Consider the following 21,237-nt stretch of genomic DNA (forward strand, 5'->3'; position numbering starts at 1 on the left):
CTGTTATTACTCATTCTGTTCTAAATGGAACTTGGGCTTTTGGAAGGCCAGTAAAGGATCGTGGTTGTCACAGTTGAACTCTGCCTAGACCTTGAACTTGAACTGTCCTCAGAGGAGGAGCAAGAGGAGCAGGACTCTCCAGCAAATCTCCATAATGCCAATGTTCCTGAGGAGACCTTGTCCTAAGGAAGCCTTGCCTCACATCAGCTGCCTGGATTCCTGGACTACTCTCGTCTCACCCAGAACCACAGGGGTAGAGGAAGCAATAAGCCAGGCAGAAACTTCAGAGCCAAAGTGCCCTGCTAGTTGCCTGCAAGGCTACTTGGGAGGAGGCTGAAGGTCACTGAAGCACCTGTTTGGATCAGGGCCTGTCAGCAAAAGCACCTTCACTGCTGAACCTCTAGCCTTCCTCACATGGGGAAATGCATAATGGACTCCACAGAAGTGATTAAGAAACTCGCATGTCCATGGCTTTCAGACACTGTTCCTGTCCCCCAAGTGGCTGTAGCAATTATTTGCCAGTTTGGCTTGTTCCTTTTCAAAATGCAGACAGAATTGTGGTTTGGGTTATTTCTGCCCCGAGTACCAGCTGTCACACACAGGGATGCAATTTGGACTTACGCAATGTGTTTGCCTCACCGGCTAGAAACAGTTGGGCAACAGATGGTCATAAGAAATCTGAGTTGGCGTGAAGGGGAGCTTCTTTCTTCCTGGAGTTTACAGCAGTCATTTCAGGCCCTGCTCATTGAGATGGTGGCTGAATTGTTCAGAAACCAAGATTCTACCAAGCCATATCATAACTCGGGCTCAAAGTGTGTTAAAGATTGCTTCCTTCCGCTGGATACCGTTATATTTTAAGGTGCACAGAGAGATTCCTCTTAATGATGCTATCCATGTACTAGATTCAGGCAGCAAATGTGGGGAAAGAGATGTTCTCAGTGGATCCCACCTCCTTGGGAATCTCCCTTGCTGGAACATTTAAGTTTGTGTCCAGCTTTTATGCACACCCAGTACCTTGCTCCAAGCGTAGCCTCAATTCCAGATGACAAATGATGATCTGCAAGTTTTATTCAGGCTTCTGAGTTCTATTTGTGGCTCCCCCTCTTTTTAAGACTGTTTGAAGTATTGGGAATAAGATACTGATGCAAGAATTCTCCTGCACAATGTGGCCTAGTGCTTCACCATAAACTTCTGTATACCTACCAATATTACAATTCCAGAGATGCCAAATCCTGAGCACCTTTTGGACCAAGTGTCTTAAATTGTACCTGTTTGGACTGGCCTTTGGGGCTGTGGATTAGCTCAGACCAAAGCCTTTGGCACAGATTATGCAGGAAATAATCAAGATAACATTGTGACAATATGCCTTGGTGGTAAATATTCCAGGACCAAGCCAGCTGTCTCATATTGTGAAAAGGAGAGTTCTGCTGATTTGACCAAGGATCAGTCTAGAGCAGGGGTAGCCAACATGCTGCTCTCCAGAGATTGTTTTCCTACAGCACTCAAGTTTCCTGACCATTGGCCATTGTGTCTGGAGCTGATAGGAACTGTAGTCCAGCAAACACTAGAGGGCACCATGTTGGATATCTCTGGTCTAGAGAAGAAAAAACTGGCAGAACCAAAGAAGCAGATAGAAGCTTGTCAAGTCATTGTGGGATAAGGTAAGGACAGTGCAAGGAACAGTGCAGGTTTACAGGTACATTTTTAAATCCCTCTGCTGGGTCTGACTGAAGGCCCATCTAGTCTGGATCCTGTTTCCTGCAGTGACCCAACAGCTATCCCAGGCAAGCAGGACATGGAGGCAATAGCTCTCTGCTTGTTCTCCAGTAGTTGATGTTCAGCAGCAGGCTGCCTTGACTCATGGTGAACCTAGGTATTGTGGTTAGTAGCCAATAATGCTTGCCTACTTCATGAACATGTTTACTCACTTTTTAAAGATGTACAGTAAGCTCACAACTTACATCCGGGGATCATGCCTAAAGCCAAAATCGTGCATAGTCAAAAACATATTGGGTGCAATGCATGTGGGATTGCTGAAGTCTTTTTTCCTGGATGCCCGGCCCCTTTCCACCCCCTTTTAATTTATTGAGAATATTTTGCCAAGAGCCTAAAGCTGAATGTACACAAGTTAAATTCACATAAGTTGCAAGCTTGCAGCATATGACATCACAAGAGCTTCACCTAAAGTAGGAAGGCAATCTGATGAGCTGCTTCAATACCCTAATGAGAAGTGTATAGGGCTTAGCCTATAAGAGACTGATGTATACCTAAGATGGTATTGGGCCTTGCAAATATTTTCCTCTCTTCAGTTTGAAGAGGACACCCAGGGAGTAGATGTATTGGGGGGGGGGAGTTAAGAGGCTGTTTTGCTGCTGGCATAGTATTGTGTAACCCAAAGTTTCCAGATATAGGACTGATGAGTTTGATGCAACAGTGCTGTAAATGTTCAAGTGGAGATGACCTGTGCCTTCAACCAGAAGTCTTTTGAAAATATGATGACAATATTTATCCTTGGGTTTTAAAGCTGCTTGAGACAAATAGGTGTTCACCATGTAAAGCTGGAGAGAGCCCCTTGACGAACGCATCTGCAATGCTGTTTTGTAGTGTGCATTGTAAAGTTAACAGGCTTTTGTTGGCGCCTTCTCAATAAATAGTGCCGCCTTTTGATGGCACTCCAACATCCTAAAGTGACACACTACCACAATGCAAGTCAAATTAATTCTTCACTTCCCTTTATCTTCTTCCCCATGTTTTTCGTCCTTGATCCTCCTACTTTATTTGCTCTAATAGCTTTGCGTTAATAGAGTCAGCTTGTACAGGAAGATAACCTGTGGCAAGCCACGGATCCCGTTCTCTTTCTGCACAGTAAATGCTGTCAGCTTTACTGAATGACTCTCTCTGTGTGTGTGTGTGTGTGTGTGTGTGTGTGTTTGTGTGTTGCTTATTTAGAGGTGGGCGGGACCTGCAGCAAAACATTGCAGTGTGGAGTACAGTACTTTTGTGTAGGATTCCAACTACTCCAGTCCATGAAAAACCCTCCATTCAGGTTTTTCATGCCTCTGTCCTCATTTCACTGTTTTTGGGTCTGGTTATTTCCCCTTCAGTATTTCTGTCCTTCTGCAAACCTTGGGATTCCCCCCGCCTGCTGATACCTTTCTTTTATGTGTGGGCGGTGCTGATTTGGCTACACAAGCAGCAATAATCACAGACTGAACTTGGAACTAGAGGAAACCCACCTAATATTAATAGTGATTTAATAGTGGTTTAATAGCAAAGGTGAGCAAATGCACCCATTCCGTTCCTATATCATCCTTTACTATTCAGCCCTCCCTTACTGCATTCATTGCCAAACTCCTAATGCTTTGGGGATGAGGCCTTGGATATTGAAGAGATGATGGAGTTTGGGAGGAAGGGAGAGAATAATTTCCCTTGCACCAGCCTTGGATAACCCCACTTCCCACCCCTCGAACCCACCCCTCGAGCAGGAGCCCACCCAGTGCCAGCGGCATGGACATGAAGCAGTGAGAAGGGCGCCAGTCTCTGTCCTCTGCTCGGATCACCATGGGACCCAGGGCCACCCACCAAAGAAGCGGACTTCTTAGACAGGAAAATGGCAATAAAGTGTTTATTGTTTGGGCTGAGAGTTTGCGTGAGCAGCAATGGTGCTGCTAGTTCTGGACCAGATGATCTCCATGGTCTCTTCCAGCTCTGCAATTTTATGATATGTTTTTCAGTTCTGGTTCTTTGTTTTGATGCTCAGCTCTAACTTGTTTGCAAAACTCCCATCTTCCTGCTCCCAGTCCCTGTTTCAGCCCTCAAAGATCGAGGAAAATGCTGCAACTCCTATCTCTGGGGACTGGAGAGCCTTTGCTGTGAGATACTTACAGAACAAGAACCCAATTAATATTTTTCAACAATTGTTATCAACTGATGGCAATGAAGACATTATTTTTGGTTGCTAACATAATATATTTCTGAAATATGGAAAGGGGGGAGACTTGTGGTCTTTTCTCTTTTTTAATATGCATGTTAAGCAACAGAAAGGATTACATTCATGAATCAGTCATTTTTAAGTCGTTTTTAGCCATGAGCTATTACAAATAATTGCCAGTTATATATGCCACTTGGCACATGCACACACTCTATGGCATAAGCAACAATAAACTAAATAGAACCAAATATTTGACTGTGACTTGTCAAAAATTTAAATAGATTAAGTTTTAAAAATGAAAATGTCCAACATGTCAACAAGAGATAACTCAAATTACCAAATTCTTCTGAAATGCTGTGGAATACAAGATTACTGTATATAGAATTCAGCTTGCAGATAGCTAAATCAATCATTTGTCTATTCTTCTGTTTTCATTAAAGCTGCTGCTGCCTTGGTATTTTTGTGTTTTGCCACCTTGATAGAATACTTGTGAACTGTTTCCTTCAAGCTATGTTCAAGTGCACTCCAGATTTCATTGCACTCCTATTTGTTGTTAGTTTTGTGAGCTTGTGGCTGAGAAGGGGTTTCAGCCAAGGACAGCAGGCTTACATTATAGACAGTAAAATGAGCATTGCATCCAACTCCACAACCGGCGTGATGAAAAACAAGGACAAAGCAAGCCATTTCATGGAGAAAGCTGCCTTGGGTGTTGTTTATGTTGAATGTCAGAATATAAGCTATTGCAAAAAGAACAATAGTGGTGAATTTTTTTCTAAAGCAGAATTGGTTTTTTGCCCCAGTGGAGGGTGGTGCCCCACTAATGAACTAATGCTCAAAGCCCCATCCCCGAGTAGAGGGTCCTAATGCCCAGTGGCGAAGCACATTCTTTTCTTGCAGAAGATCTACAGTTCAGTCTCCAGTGTATTCCATTAGAAGAATCAGGTTCTAGTTGGTGATATGAAAGGACTTCTTGCCTTAAACTCTGAAGAGCTGCTGCCTGTCAATACTGGACTCGGTGGACAAATAGTCTGACCTGCTATAAGACAGCTTTCTATGTTCCTGATTCCACCCACCTTCCAGATTTGCCCGGTCTCTTTATCTGTTCTATTGCTCCCTTCCAAGCTGCATTCCCTCCCCCTTGCTATCACCTCCAAGGAGTTTTACATTAAAAACAAACCACTATATCAGGGCGAAAGGTCACTCACATTTCTGCCTTGTATCGTTTGAGCCTGAACTGCCTTGTGCTAAATGACTGTGTGTCGGAAAGAACCATATAGACATAATATTTCAGCTTTGGCAAACTGTCATCACTTTGCTGTGCCCTCCCATGGGGATGAGGGATATACTTTCTTGATGGCATTTACAACAAAGCCCCCAACCTTGTAGAAGCCAGAAACACAAATAAGCAGACTAAGGACTCATCCAGCCCTTGCCCTGCAGCTTTCCCCCCAAGGAAACCTGATCTTTCCTGCTGAACTGGAGCAAATGTCAACTGAGTTTGAACGGGATTTCCAGGGGAAAGTGGAGAGGCAAGGGAAAACTAATCAGACCTGTGCTTTCTAGGCAAGGGACAAGCACAAGTTTGTATGAGCCCTAAAGTTGGATCCTGGAATATGCATGAAGAAATATTAAATTTGCTTCTAAGCATGCGCAGACTGCCTTCCCCACACGATGAAGCACCTCCAGCCGCATTGTTTTAGAGCAGGTCTTCCGAGACCTTACAAAACTAGAACCCGGAGTTTGTCCTTAAGTTGTGGGTGCCTAGGGATGGTGGTGGGGCAGTTCAGTTTGACCCATTTCCACATCCATTTGCATATATCATCATCATCATCCTCTTCCTCCATGCAAAAATTGGTCTAGGTAGCCACCCACTAAGAGTGCCTCAGTATTATATGTACTTCTGTGCAAACCATTTTGGTTGGAGAACTACATCACAAAATCTGTAAGGAAGTGAGAATGACATAGGTTTGCCTGAAAATGCAAACTGAATACATCTTACTTCTAATTCAACTTCCTATTTTGCCTTCAGCTGATGATGCCTGTGGTGGAACACTTCGGGGCCAGAGTGGGATTATTTCAACCCCCCATTATCCTTCGGAGTACAGCAACAATGCAGACTGCACATGGACCATTCTAGCAGAGCCTGGGGACACCATCGCTTTGGTATTCCTGGATTTCCAGCTAGAAGATGAATACGACTTTTTAGAGGTTACTGGAACTGAAGGGTCCTCCCTATGGTAAGATGACGGCTATGCTTTCTTATATCTGTGGGTTATCTGCCAGTATATCTCTCAACTTTGGTGAATCTGTGGGGAAAGAAAGCTCCAAGACTCTACGTGTGTGTCCTTGCAGACTTAAATCAGACATATCTCTCAAGGCTTCCAAAATTAGTCTATCTTTAATGCAGTCTTTCATTCTTGTTGGTTGTTTTCTTTTAATGACCTGTATTATGTTTTATATTCTATTTCTGCACACCACTCGTGTACACTTTGATGTAGAACAGCAGATGAGTTCTGAAATAAAATAAATAAATAAAAGTAGAGGTATTTAAAAAGGGCACTGCGAGTCTTAAATGCTGCAATATATCATAGGGGTTGAGGCAGCCTCTTTGATAGTCTGGGTCCAGATTTTTTTAAGGAATTGTGGGATGTATCTCACAGTAGTTACACTCAGAGTAGACCCACTGAAATTAATGAACATGACTAATTTAGATTTATTTCAGTGGGTCTTCTTTTAGCATAGCTGATGTTGGATACAACCCTTTGCTGTTAGTGTTTGTGGAGTGCAGTTAAGTTCTGATTTTCTATACTGCTCACATTGGCATACAGATTTAATTGTATCTGTGCATTTATGATTTTAACTCTGAAATGAAATGTAGGGTGTCATCTATGATGCACTAAAGTTTTGCACTTAAAGGGAAGATTTCATGATCAGGATTTGCAGCTTGTTATAGTCACTATTAAGAGCTTTTTAAAGCATGCAGTAATGAGAAATATCTAGATATTTTTTATAGCTTGGTTAAGCTTTGCAGCAATGGGTTTCTGTCTTTGATACATGTCCTTGCTGATGATTTCCATAGCAGAGAGCTGGTTAAGTAGAATTTAAAGTGTAGGATGTAACGGTCCGTAACCTTGCTTTTTAGAATGGTGTGATTATTTTAAAATGGGTTGCTGTCTCTGTTATGGGAACAGTGGTGATCTTGCTAAAATTAGGTTTGCTCTGAACTGTGGCTTGGGATGAACCTCAGGCTCCTGTAGACCAGTCAAGCTCCCTTCCCTTTGGAACGCTACCATTGACTCTGTCCATTTGTCTCTGTAACCATTGGTGGCGCTAGTTAAGCAATTAGGGTACACAATCCCTTGTTGACTTGGTGAAACTCTGAACTTCTGCCATGGCACCTCATCCTCACCCCCAGAAATTGTGAAGGGGAAGAAGATATTTGTGCTGCTGGAAATGTCCCACTGTTTTAGATTAAGATGTACCAGCAGTAACAGGAGCCATAAGACTTTTGAAGCCAGGTGGTCTCAGTGTTGGTATGATGCTGTAACCGAGGTGCATCTTGGAGGTTTCCCATAGTCATCTGGTTAGCCGCTATGAGCACAGGATGGTGGGCTAGATGGGTCATTGGCCTGATCCAGCAAGGCACTTCTTATGTTCTAATGTTGTTATGTTCAAGTAAAATGGGGATTCTTGGAAAGGCAATACAAATGTGTTTTGGAGAGGAACTCAAAGCAGGTTTTTGTTTTCTAACTGCTCTGGAGGATTCTAGGGTGGGGAAATAGAATGAGACATGGAAACTTTAATTGCAATGCAGTAATATTTCATCAAATATTAAATGGGAAGATGAAAGGAAGATACGTGAAGCAATTGGAAGCAGCCATGTGTCTTTTGTAGTATCTTGCTTTTGCCTTAATTTCTAATGTGTAAGTGTACCCTGGGCCCGTGTGACATTGACAAAGTATTTTTTATCAAGGCCCCCACTTGGGCTGCAGCGGCTGCTGACTCCAGGGCTTTACATTGCAGGATGGGAATGCAGTCTCTTCAAAGACAAGGTCTTCCTTTTGGGCTCTGATGGCAGGATTAGCATTTTGTCACCTATCTCTCCGCTCTCCCCTCCTGCTGTGTTACAAGACACTGTGACTGAGAGATACCCAGAATAAAAGATGCAGAGAATCATTCATGAAGGAGTCTTAAAATAACACAGGCTCCATCTGCTTAGAGCAAAATAAATCAATCTTCTCTTGTAATCACAGTTGTGTTTCTTTTTTATTTCCTGTGGTAAATAATTCTCAGTGGGGAAAAGAGAGCAACCTTTGCATTTGGGGCTGGACCTGTGCTTTCTTTCTGAAAGGGAGGAGGACACAGAGGGCATGTCTTGAGGTCCAAGACAGGGTGCTTGTGAAGTATCTGAAGAAGAGAAACCAACTTGGGTGGAGTTTAGTGGCTGCCCAAATAAAATGCCACCATGACAGTGGAAATGACCACCACCACAATAAGCAGCCAGTATGTTGGACTGAAACAAATCTACAGGTGGCTAAATTGGAGAAGGAATATGTTTTGTAAATTGGGGTGGGTGCAATGGAGGGAGGTCTTATTAGTGCCAGCAGCATTGGATGTCCAGTAGCCACCAACCCCAACCCTCCCCCCCAAAAAATGACTTGGAATGATGCTTAATCATGGCAGCCACCCACTGTCTGTCATTGGCAGAAGAACCTGCTTCCACCACAGATAGGCTTTGTGCACATTGACACATTTCTTGAAATTTTGCAGGTTTGGCAGCCCAGAGGTTTCACTTACTTCTAATATTTCCTGTTCCAAAGTCCTGTTGAACATACTGCTGCATTGATAAAATGAGAGTATAAGTTCTGGCCCTTTGGTAGCTGTGGAATGAGCATCAGGAGCTGGGAGCCACACACAGTAGAGTAGACACTTGTGTTGCCCAGGAAAAATCCCAGCCTGATCCAAAAGCCAGATCAGAGAGCCAGTGGTCAACTTGGGTCAATCACTCCAGAGCCTACGAGCACTTTACCATCCAGGGAATGCTCCAACCTACAGCCTCAGTGGCTCACCAGATAGGACAGCAGAACACAGGCCTGCAGGTCCCCTGTTCTAGCCATGAAAAATGCTGACACAGACCTGAAATCTCCAGTAACTTCAAACATTCTTTTTCTCAAACATAATGCTGTAAGTGATTTGTGGTAGTTAGATGGTGAAAAGGAGGTGGTGGAGGAGAGGAACTCTTTTCTAATTGACCAGATCATCCTTTCCTTGCCTTGTCACTCATAACCAATCCTTAGTCATCGTAGGTGACCAGGCAATTTACAAGATGTTGGGGGGGGGGAGGCCATTATTTCTACACTCCAAATCCTCCCAGGAAGGGGAAAGGTTGTCAACTGCTGACATAATTAGAGATATTGCTGGGTATTAAATTAAAAGGTAATGTGTTTACCACAGTTGTGTCACCATCAGAAGTAAAGACGTATTCATGTAGCTAATTTTATACTTGCCTGACAAGCTGTTTGGGGGGAATTATAGTCTGAGTTGTTGCAAAGCTATTAATCTGGGATAGCTGCCATTTAACTCGTACCCAATTGTTTAATGTTCCTGGAGCTTGCATGAAAATTAGATGTTGCTCTTTTTAATGCAGAAATGGCATTTATTAGTGTACATTAATACTTTAGGGGGCAGTCACTTTCATCTGGTGCTGGCAAACTTCACAAGCTATGAAGCTTCTGAGACTATTCAGGCCTTTGGCTTGTCTTGGTGTAATGCTGGCAGCGAGTGTCTGTTGCAGGTAGGAGGGATGTGAGCTTCTCCCAACAGCCTTTCTGTCCTGTTTCTCTTCCCTAAGGACAGAGAAGAGCCCAAGTTTGCAGCTGGTCCTGAATATGGGGTGGTATTATGCTACCATCAGGGGAAGGGCTGTAGCTGTGCGGGAGAGCATCTGCTTTGCATGTGAAGGTCTCTGGTTTGATCCCTGGTATCTCCAGGTAGGGCTGGAAAAGACTGCTGCCTAAAACCTTAGAAAGCTGCTTCTAGCCATTGCAGCCAGTATTGAGTTAGGTGGACCAGTGGTCTGACACAGTATAATGCAGCTTGCTATGTTCCTGGGCAGAGATTTCTCCTGGGTATTTTGGATCTGCAAAATCTTGGTTAACAGTGATTAAGACCACATCAAGTCATGTGACCAGTTCTGATCTCTATAAGAGCTTTCAGATTATATCCAGTGAATTGATGTAGGGATGGGGAACCTGTGGCCCTCCAGATTTTGTTGGGTACAATTGGCCAATGGTACGCTGTCTGTGACAGATGGGTGTTGAACAGCATAAATGAGTCAAGGAGAAGACTAGCAGACCATCTTTCTGTTATGCTTATGAAGGACTTATTCCTGGTGCATTATGCTATGTTAGTGGATACTGTGTGGATTCCCCCCCCCCCCCAGGGACTAGCTGCCTTTGGCAAACCTCATTATTTGTAAGAGTCCCTTTTCAGAAAAGGGCCAGGTCTCTGTTGTCTAAAGTAAGCCAGAGGGCTGCTCTTTCCAGTCTGCTGGCCTGGAGAACTCCCCATGATTTCAGCATAATTTAATTTCGTATTCACAAGAAACTAACTTCTCAAGTTCTAGGCACAGACTTGGAAAAGGCTTTTCAAATTTTACTTTTGAAAGCTGCCAAAGAATACCCAGAGGTTGGTAATTAAATTCAAATGATTCATTTCCCCCCTTCTTTTTGTAAGTAATTTTTGCCAGTGGGGGTGGGGGTGGAGTGGGCTGAGAGAGAGAAGAAATCTGGTGTTTTCTTTAAAATATGTTTATGATTCTGTTTCACAATACTGCTAGAAATCATTTCCCCTTTTGCCTTTTAATTTCCTTTATTAAAACAAAATAAGAGCCATGATTTTAATTATTAGCAACATGCCAGATAGACTCAAGGCCAAATTACGCATTCTGACTCAAATATTTAATAAGAATTATAAACAGCTATAATTAGGTCAAAAAACTCATAGAAAACACACAGAAAAATTTGAACCATCCATGTAGCAAACTTGTGTTGGATGTGGTGCCATGCTTCAGGATGGAAGAGGCACAACCATAACGGGAGGCAGCATAAAATCAAAGAATTGGAGGGTTGGAGGAATCACAACTGAAAAAAATCCCTGACTGATAGCCACCCAACCTCTATTTAAAAACTTCTAAAAAATGAGTCCTCCACCCTCTGAGGTTGTCCGTCCCACCGTGGAATAGCTGTTACCCTCAGAAAGTTCTTCCTAAAATTTTGTCGGAATATCCTTTCCTGTCATTTTAATCCATTTGTTTGGGTCCTACATTCTGGAGCAGCAGAAAACAAACTTGCTCCATCTTCTATGTGACAGCCCTTCAGATATTTGAAGATGGATAGCGTATCACCTCTCAGTCTTCTCTTCTCCAGTCTAAATGTACCCAACTCTCTCAATGATTCCTCATAAGTCTTGGTTTCCAGACTCTTGAACATCCTGGGAACATCCTGTACATGTTCCAGCTTGCCAGTATTATCCTTAAAATGTGTTGCCCAGAACTGGACACAGTACTTCAGGTGTGGTCTGACCAAGGCAGAATAGAGCAGTGCTATTACTTCCCTTGATCAGGATACTATACTTCTGTTGATGCAGCCTAGAGTGGCATTAGCCTTTTTTCTTCTGCTGCTTCACACAGTTGACTCATGCTAAACTTGTGGTCTCTTAAAAACCCCATATTCTTTCCGCATGCATTGTTGTCAAGTCATATTTTTCCTGCACAAGTTGAGAACCTTACATTTGTTCCTAATGGAATTTGTTTTGTTAGTTTTGGCCCAGTTCTTCAGTCTTGAATCCCAATTCTGCCTTCTGCAGCATTAGCTACCTCTCCCTGGTTGGTGTCATCCTGCATCCAAGTCATTTATAAAGATGTTGAACAACATTGAGTCCTGGAAAAAACCCTGCGGCATCCCACTTGTCACTCTTTCCCAGAAAGAGGAGGAAGCATCTGTACGCAAAACAGCTCGACAGAAGTTTTTAAGCCTGGAGACAACAAGAAAGAATTGGCAGCGTGCTAGTAGCTCATTCTCGAGCTAGGACAATTTTACAGTGCCAGGTGGGATGTGTTTTGTCTCTGCCCCTCCTCATCTTTCCAAAGGCATGAGCTGCTTTAGTAGTCTCCTTATGTGACAGTCCAGTGGTGATCAAGCAAGGCCCTCCAGCTGCCAATTTCCTTCTGGTAGAAAAAGCCAATGTGCCTGGGCTGCATGGCCAAAGTTCCAAGTCTGAGATCCCAGCTACCGTAAATCTTTCAGAATTCACATCCAGAATAACCCCCTCCCTCAAAAAGAAGGGCTTGCCTAATGAGACTCCATCACACACAAAAAAGTCTTGCCTTAACTCACTTTTGTGTCAGGACTCACAACTGACAGAGCAGGGCATCACATCAATACTTGCCTTCTAGATTTGGGAACCAAGGTTTGGAAGAAAAATGGGCACTTGCAGGCAAGTCTTACAGCTTCTACATTTCCCATTTATATAGAGAAATTAGTGTTGTTGTTGTTGTTGTTGTTGTTGTTGTTGTTGTTGTTTTCAAGGCTGCTACTAGCAGATTAGTAGTGACTAAATCATGTACCCTGCTAAGTCATTAGTCAACTATTTCTTCCCTCTTGTTTCTATATAAAAAACCTGTTTCTGGCTTAAGACTAGAAAGTTAACTTTTTAAAGAAATTAACCAGTTTAAAATTTATTCAGCCAGGCTTAAGATATTCACTCCTAATGCCTGGGATGGTGTGAGGGAGAAATGGTCTCGATACATAATAACAGTGTATTGTGGCTGTTCCTAACACAAAATTGGGGTGCCATTTTGGAGGAGCAATTGCTGCCCCCTCTGTTTATGTCTGTATACAATTATGTCTCAGGATAACCTATACATGCCAGCGGTCTGGTTCTACATACCAAGTGCTAAGAGACTGAGCTATGAACCAGGTGCCGTCTTGTCTGAATATCACTTCTACCATGAACTCAGTAGACAAGCCTCTCTCTCTCTGCTTCATTCTTTCCCATCCACTAACACTGAGGATAATAATAGTGACTTGCCTTACAGGATTGTTGTTAGAATTAGGACCAGATAACGTGAAAAAGTTAGAACACTAAAACACTATACAAATGTTAACTACTAGCAGCAACAAATATTAAGTAGCAGTCATAGCCATAGTTGTTGCTAAGTTTAGGTTCATTAAATTTATGTATCGCTTCCCACTAAAAAGTCCTTAAGTGATATATAAGCAAGTAAATAAATGCATGTCAAAGGCACAAATCGATTTCTCCCGTATATGCATAAAAATATCACTGTCACCATGCTGCAGTTAGTGTGGCTGCCAGTAGGTGGCCTCACACCTGCAGTGAGGTTTAATGAAGGGGGAGGCACTTCACGTAGCAGTTTAGCAAGCTGCTGTACAAAGCACCTCTCCAATTCCATTAAAATGGGGTAGGGATGAGCTGGGAGGGCAGGGGGCAGGTGGTGAGCTTGTGGGTATAGGCAAGGGGGTGGATGAAGTGGAAAGTGAGAAGGTTTGCTTAGGTGTGTAGGAAGAGTGGTTGGCAAGGTAGGGTTTGCAAGGGGAGAAAGTAGAGCAGCAATCCTTTAATAAAAAGGATGATAGTTTGACCTGCATTAGATTTAATCCCAAGAGTGAGCTTTTGAGCCTTGTTGCAAATTTTGTTCCTCGGCTCTACTCCAGAGTGAGTTTCTCTATACATCAGGACAGCTTTGTTGTTCTTCTGCAGATGAAATGAGAATGCCATAGATGTGTCATGCAGCCATTGCTTCAGTTGCGAGAAAGCAGGATTTTGCTAAACTTCTTTCTGAGCTTGACGTGTGCTAGGGCATTTGTTTGCTTCCTGCATTTGACCTCCTGGCTTTTGGCTCTTACCTGCCTCAGGCTCACATGGATATCATGTTACCAGGTGGGTGTGAAACAGGCAATCCAGGAGTGGTTCACCACATGCGGATCACCTAACAATGAAACGACACTTCACACAGCTCATGAAACAACACTTTTTACAGCCCCTTTAATGGCAATTGCACTGTTTCTGGTGAGATCTTGGGCCCTCCTGTTTTCCTGAAAAGTGTGAAATGAAGCTGTAATGGAGATGGAATAAAAGTAGGAGAGAAGCAGTGAGGGGGAATGAAAAGCCTTCTAGCCAATTAGAAATGACAGTTCTGGGTTTTCTCGCCTGGTAGGGAAATGTTGGCAACATATTCTAGTTCAGTGGGCCTTCCCTAATTGTGTTTTCTCTTGTAGGGAACGGGTGAACAGGCTTTATAGAAGAATAGAAAACAAAAATACCATATATATTTTCTGCCATATTGACCTTCTCGTTTTCGAAAGCTATTGTTTCCACTTCTCAGCCATCACCAGAACACAGAGATATAAACAGGCATCAACATTCACCTCTCCTAGATTTCTTGTTGGTTTAGACCAAATTATTGTCAAGCTGGGCATGGGGTGAGACACAGGTGAAGCAAGAAAGGTTGCAGGAGGCTTCATAATATTAAGGAGAGCAAGTCTTCAAGTTGTTTTCACTGTTGCACTGCACTGCTCAGCACAGAAGGATGCTCAGGTCAAATGTATTCTGGTCTGCAGAATTTTCATGTGTTCCCTGATTAGTTGGTTCTTTCTTGCATCTGCAAGAAGTTTGCCATAAAAAAAGAACCTGCTTGAAAATTCATATTAAAATTTATGCATTTTAAAACGAATTTTGATATACTTGTGAGTTGAGAAAATCCTTGAACATCCTTAAAGGTGAAAGTAAAGGGACCCCTGACCGTTAGGTCCAGTCACGGAAGACTCTGGGGTTGCTGCACTCATCTCGCTTTACTGGCCAAGGGAGCCAGCGTACAGCTTCTGGGTCATGTGGCCAGCATGACTAAGCTGCTTTTGGCAAACCAGAGCAGCGAATGGAAACGCCGTGCATCCTTACTTACGTACATCCTTACTTAGGCTAAATGTCTCTTATTAGGATTTAAGAGATATAGCCTATAATGCCCCATATGAGTTTCTCTGGCCAGCATTCTTCTTATTCTGAATTCTGATATAATTAGGAGAATTTCTAGAATTAATTCCAGCATTGAAATATGTGCAGTTTGCTGCAGTTTTGGCTTCCTTAGTTCATTTGCATCTCTTCCCTAAATACAGTTTTCTGTATTTAGAAATTTTGGTAGTTGGGCCACGGTAGGCCATCACTGAGGCATATAGATTGAAATGGATTATAGAACAATGCTATTGTCCCTGGGAGCTCTCTCTGGTCCTGTAGTACCTAGACTGGCCAGTTGCTGTAACCAGCTCTCTAGCATCTGAGACCTGCTCTTTATTGCTTCATCCTAATGCTGGTTTCTCAATAGATCATCTCTCCTCACCTTATCCATCAAATAAAATCTGGAGTCCAATACATGATTTAGACTTTAACCCTTGGGGCCAAGTGTGCTCAGATATCAAAAGTTTAATCTAACAAGATATCTGAATTTGCCATGAACTGCAAGCATGGAGATATTTTGCTTTGGCTTTTTCCTTGGAGGTGAATTTAACCTGGAATAATTTCAGGCACTTGAAATAAGGTTGGGTTATTCATTAATTGATAGCCTCTCCATCAAAATGCTGTCAATGCAAGCCATAAAACCAAACTGCAATAGCTTGCAGTTTCTTAAGGCAAGTGTTCTTAGATATTGCAATGATGAATATGGAAGTTAAAAGTGTAATATCATTTAATTGATTTTTATAACTTTTGGCCAATTGTCATTAAACATTTAGCTTTCAGGGGGAGTGTAGGGAAAGAGGCTCTGGTGGTTAAATGACACATTTTTACAACTGTTCTGTCCCCAGAATATGAACAGCTTCCTCATCATAGTTAATTATTGCTTTGCCACTGAACAGTGTCTTCTGTAATGATGATGAACAGCTTTTGATTTTAGTACTGTTTAAGGACATATAGTTGGAAGATAAAATTGGAGACCAGCTTTGAAATGTACTTTGCAAAGAAAAGGGAAGAACTTACAAAGTGATCCTTACGGGAAGCTAAATGGTAGAGCAGCTGTTTTAAATGCAGAATGTCCCAGGTTCAATCCCTGGTGTCCCTGGGTAGGGCTGGGAATATCCCCTGCCTGAAACTTTGAAGAGCTGCTGCCAGTCAGTGTAAGCAGTACTGAGCTAGGTGGACCAATGATCGATCACACCCTGAATGCTCTCAGGTGGCTTCCTGTGCTCCCATTCTGGTAAGCAGTATTGATTTGTGAACTAGTAGATTATAACCAAAGTCATTCTAACAGAAATCCTTTCAGAGGGTTGGGCCCAAAGAACGTTGCAAAAGAGTCTGTGTCACTCTGTAATAGATGTGTTCCACTTCAGTTTTGTGTGTGAGGTTGTGCAAATGGAAGAACACCTTGCATGACTTTCTAGTGTGAGGTGCAAAACAACCCTTCCATGAGCAAGCAGAATAAGTTACTATCTGATCAGGGCATCTGGTCATGATGTTGATTTAAAAAGCACAAACACTGAAAACAATTTGTACAACGTGTTCTCAGAAATAAAGAGCATCTGTGAAACTAAAGGGTTTCTGCAAGATCCACATGTGGCATCATATTCAAGTGCCTTGACCAGGGAGAGCCTAGCTGGTGTCCTCCATATGGTATTTTACAATATCTGTGACCATTGGACCTGGGGTTGATGGAAACTGGAGTCCAACAACACATTGTCTATCCCCAACCGAAGGTCTTGCTGTATAGTTTTTGTCAGCTACTGCGAGGCTAGAGCTGAGAAGACTGTGGGACTTGTATTGCTATCCTGACCTGCTGCACTTCTGTAGCTTGGACAATGGGTTACTATTCCTCTGCACAGGCATCCTTGCCTCTGGTCTTTCCATCCCAAATACTTGCCCAGACTTTGATTTGAGAGTCTGACAGCTCTCACCAAAAAGTGCTGGAAAGCGAGTTGTAGGCTGACCCTATCCACATGATCAGTCCTTGGTCTCTATCCCAAATGGCGCTGTGTGAATCAGTTGTTAGAACCTTTTCTTTAAACACAGAGGTTTTCTCTCTGTTGCTGCTTGAATGTTAATTACCGTCTCGTAACTGTGTGGAAGTCAGTTCAGTATGTATGATGTATCTTTAAAATAAAAGTGCAAAACTAGATCCTAAAGCTAGTAATTATTTCCCTGGCTCCCATAGCCTTGCCTGTGCTCTTTTGAAATTTGTTCTGTTCCCAGGTAAGAGTTGTGATCTGAGAAAGAGCTTAGTTTGCCCAGGGTTGTCTGATCCCAGTCATGGTTGCCTTCTTTCATTTCTAGTACTGTGAACACTTTACTTAGATTAAGAACTGAATAAAGCTATTACAAGCCGAGACAAGAACGAGCCGTCTTAAGAACAGCTTCTTCTCCAGAGCGATCTTGGCCCTGAATCGGAAGCCCGGACTTTGAAAGTCATCTAATCTCCCTTGCTGTATTATACTGTATTGATTAATTAGTGTTTTTATGGAGCAGTCAAGTAATTTCATTGTCCCCGAAGGGGGCAATGACAATAAAGATATTATTATTATTATTATTATTATTATTATTATTATTATTATTATTATTTATTACATAGGTGGTACCTCACACTGCTTAGGTTGTCTGCTTAAGTTAAAACACTAAAAAAAGGATTAATACCTCAACTTTCTAAGCATCTGGGTAGGCTTGTCTATACAGGAATGTTTTGAGCAGGTCTGAAAGCAGTACACCGAAGGCGCCTGCTTGGTCTCAATAAGCAGGGAGTTCCAAAGTGTAGGTGCAGCCACACTAAATGACCAAGATCTTACAAATGTGGAAGGGGTATCATGTGGCACCTGTAGTAGTATTTGAAGCAGTTGTGTAGGCACATCTGGGATATAGCAATCTCGTAGGTACAGAGGTACCTCGGGTTATATATACTTCGGGTTACATATGCTTCAGGTTACAGACTCCGCTAACCCAGAAATAGTACCTCGGGTTAAGAACTTTGCTTGAGGATGAGAACAGAAATCATGTTCTGGCAGTGCGGCGGCAGCAGGAGGCCCCATTAGCTAAAGTGGTGCTTCAGGTTAAGAACAGTTTCAGGTTAAGAATGGATCTCAGGAACGAATTAAGTACTTAACCTGAGGTACCACTGTAAACTGGTCCCAATATGTTAAGGGCTTTCTATACTAATAGTAACACCTTGAACCTCGCCCAGCAGCAAATCTGCAAACCACAGATCTCTGAGCACAGGTGTTTTATGCTGACAAGACCTCACTCCATCTGGGTCAAGCGTGAAGAAAACCCAACATAAGCAAAAATTATATGGACTGGACTATTGCCTGTCTCTAGTAATATTATGACATGAAACTGCCACTCTTTTTTAATCTCTTCTTTGGTGAAGTTTGTTGCACATGGAAGGGTCAGAATTTTGTGCAAGGAACCATCTCCAGCAAGGTTTGCAAAGGAGCTCTGAATGGGAGTCTCTGGAGGGTCTCTGGGCATGTAAGTGGCTTTGAAGATGCTATTAGCTACTCACTCCATCTTCCTTTTCCTCCTCCCAAGGGTGTGCACAAAGGCTGCCTTTAGGTGCCTCTAGCCCCTTCAGTAGGTTTCAGAACTGTGTTCTTCCGATTGACATTACAATAGCAAATTGCAAGTCAGTGAGCTGAATACTGCCTGATGGGAAACAGCTGACCAAGCTCCCTTTCCATGTTTTGCTTCACTGTCCGCTGTTTTAACAACTTGAGTTCATCGACAGTGCCATCAGAAAGCCTTGCCTCTGGCACTGAGGGACTTGTCTTACTAAATGTGTATATACTAGACACTCTGTGTATATGCTACAGTATATAGACAGCAACCCTGGAAACCAGGAATCAGTACCAGGAATCAGTTTTGCCTAGAAACCATATTGGGGTGGGGGAGGGAGGGGAGAGAGATGAATTTGGTTATACAAGAATGGGTGCCCTCTAAAGGGACCCAGGTGGCACTGTGGTCTAAACCACAGAGCCTAGGGCTTTCTGATCAGAAGGCTGCGACAGGGTGAGCTTCTGTTCCTCGGTCCCTGCTCCTGCCAGTCTAGCAGTTCAAAAACATGTCAAAGTGCAAGTAGATAAATAGGTACCGCTCTGGCGGGAAGGTAAACGGCGGTTCCGTGTGCTGCTGTGGTTTGCCAGAAGCGGCTTAGTCATGCTGGCCACATGACCCGGCTCCCTCAGCGAGTAAAGCAAGATGAGTGCCACAACCCCAGAGTCGTCCATGACTGGACCTAACGGTCAGGGATCCCTTTACTAAACATGCTCAGAGACACCCACATTATTATTGCACTGTATTTTAGAGTAAAAGTCTCAAGATGAGAGGCAATTGCTGGAGGCAGATTCTGGTTAGCCATGGCAAAAGATTTTATCTCCAATGCTTCTCTCTCCAATGTCTTTCACTGGAAAGGGCATTTCTGACGTGTCAGGAAATGTGATGTTGATGTCGTCTACCTGGAATCAAAGGCCTCAGATGAAGGAAATAATGTCTGCTATCACCTAATTCCTCCTCTTGGTTCTTTCCAATGCCACCCTAAGGCATTTTGTTGTACATGACTTTGCAAGGACCACTTGTGAAAATACTTGTTGTACCATTCAGTCATCAATTCCTGCCTTCATCTTCCCCCTCCCCCCACAGTGGTGTTTCCTGTGGTACCTATTTATCTACTTGCACTGGTATGTTTTTGAACTGCTAGGTTGGCAGGAGCTGGGGCAGAGCAATGGGAGCTCACCCTGTCTTGCAGATTCAAACTCTTGACCTTGTAATCTGCAAGCCCCAGAGGCTTGGTGGTTTAAACCACAGTGCCACCTGTGTTCCCAATGGCGTTTTCCTGTGCTCTGGCTTCTGTCATGGTGTCCTGTTGCACCAGAAGCAGTTTAGTCATGTTGGCCACATGACCCGGAAAAACTGACTGTGGACAAACACCGGCTCCCTCAGCCTGAAAGTGGATATGAGTGCCGCACCCCATAGTCAAATTCGACTGGACTTAGCCATCTGCCCAGGTGTTTCCTGAAACAGACTGCTTCACCCTGTATCATAGGTGGGTTGCCCCTGGTTTTCCCATCTATTATAATGGAGCTTTTGGGGGTGGCTCCTTGGCTGTCCTCTGTCTGCCTGCCTCTTTTGCTAATTGCCAGTCACACATGGTTCCTATGTCTCACCTGAAGCCTTATGAAACTTGCAGGATCCACCTTTGTTTGCTGGAGGCTGTGGCTGTTTCTCTGTGCATCAACAGATCTTGCTAGCTTCCACCTTCTGCCTAGGGTGAAGCTCACTCCACCACTTGATTGATTGATTGATTGATTGACTGACTGACTGACTGAGTGATTGATTTAGGGTATATTGGATTTCTTTTACAACCCCCTCTAGAGCTTAATGTAACACCCCAGAAGCCTGACTTTTGCACATTGTTTTTGAATTCTGCATCGTGCCACACTGGGTTGCAGGTGGAGGAGCCCAGGGTGTCATGGATGGGGTTCTGCATGTTCCATTACTGTTGAATCCTCATGTGCACCATCAAACTTGCATTCATTCTGAAGCTTGAAATCCAGTTTGTTGGCAGGAGCTGCCCTTCCAGACAGCTGTCTTGGAGAGAAGCCACAATCCTGCTTATTAAAATCTTAGCATGGCCTTCCCTTTTTCATTCTGGTGTGGCTGGAGGGTGCATTACACTTCTGCAGTTGGGCCGCGGGTTCTTTTCCCATCCCCCTTCCCTCTGGCTGTCTTCGCTCCCCTTCTGCAGCAAGGCAGTTAAGAAAAAGAATTCACAACACATTACAGTGCAGAGACCCTTTGACCTTTCCTGCTTTGTTTCATTCAATAAAACATGATTAGATTTTATAAAGTGTTTCCTGACTAATCTGATTTCCTTCACCTCCCCTGCTCCTCAGCATACTTGAAATATGATTAATTTAGCTTGCTAGATAGGCCAGGGTGTTTTCCCCATGAACACATACACCAGCCTTCCCCAACTTGGTGCTGTCCAGATGTTTTGGACTACATCCCCCATTAACTCCAGCCAACAATGTTGTGGAGTTGACTTACTGGGGTGATGTTGTGGTGCAATGTCACCACAGTGCCATATATTTATCTCTATTTCCTGATCCTACACACTTACAGTGGTATCTCAGGTTAAGTACTTAATTCGTTCTGGAGGTCCATTCTTAACCTGAAACTATTCTTAACCTGAAGCACCACTTTAGCTAATGGGGCCTCCTGCTGCCGCCGTGCCGCCGGAGCACGATTTCTATTCTTAT

At 43.3% G+C, this 21,237-nt stretch overlaps 1 protein-coding gene across 4 annotated transcripts in view; it reads left to right on the forward strand.

Moving 5' to 3' along the window:
- CSMD2 (CUB and Sushi multiple domains 2) overlaps window positions 1-21,237 on the forward strand; it is a 501,247-nt gene that overhangs the window by 151,991 nt on the left and 328,019 nt on the right. For all 4 annotated transcript variants that reach the window (XM_081018274.1, XM_081018269.1, XM_081018275.1 and 1 more), the window contains exon 5: window positions 5,961-6,168. In XM_081018274.1, the coding sequence (XP_080874400.1) occupies window positions 5,961-6,168 (208 nt within the window). The remainder of the gene's footprint in view (window positions 1-5,960; window positions 6,169-21,237) is intronic.

Source organism: Podarcis pityusensis (genome assembly GCF_964106645.2).
Source record: "Podarcis pityusensis genome assembly, chromosome: 8".
NCBI classification, from domain to species: domain Eukaryota; kingdom Metazoa; phylum Chordata; class Lepidosauria; order Squamata; family Lacertidae; genus Podarcis; species Podarcis pityusensis.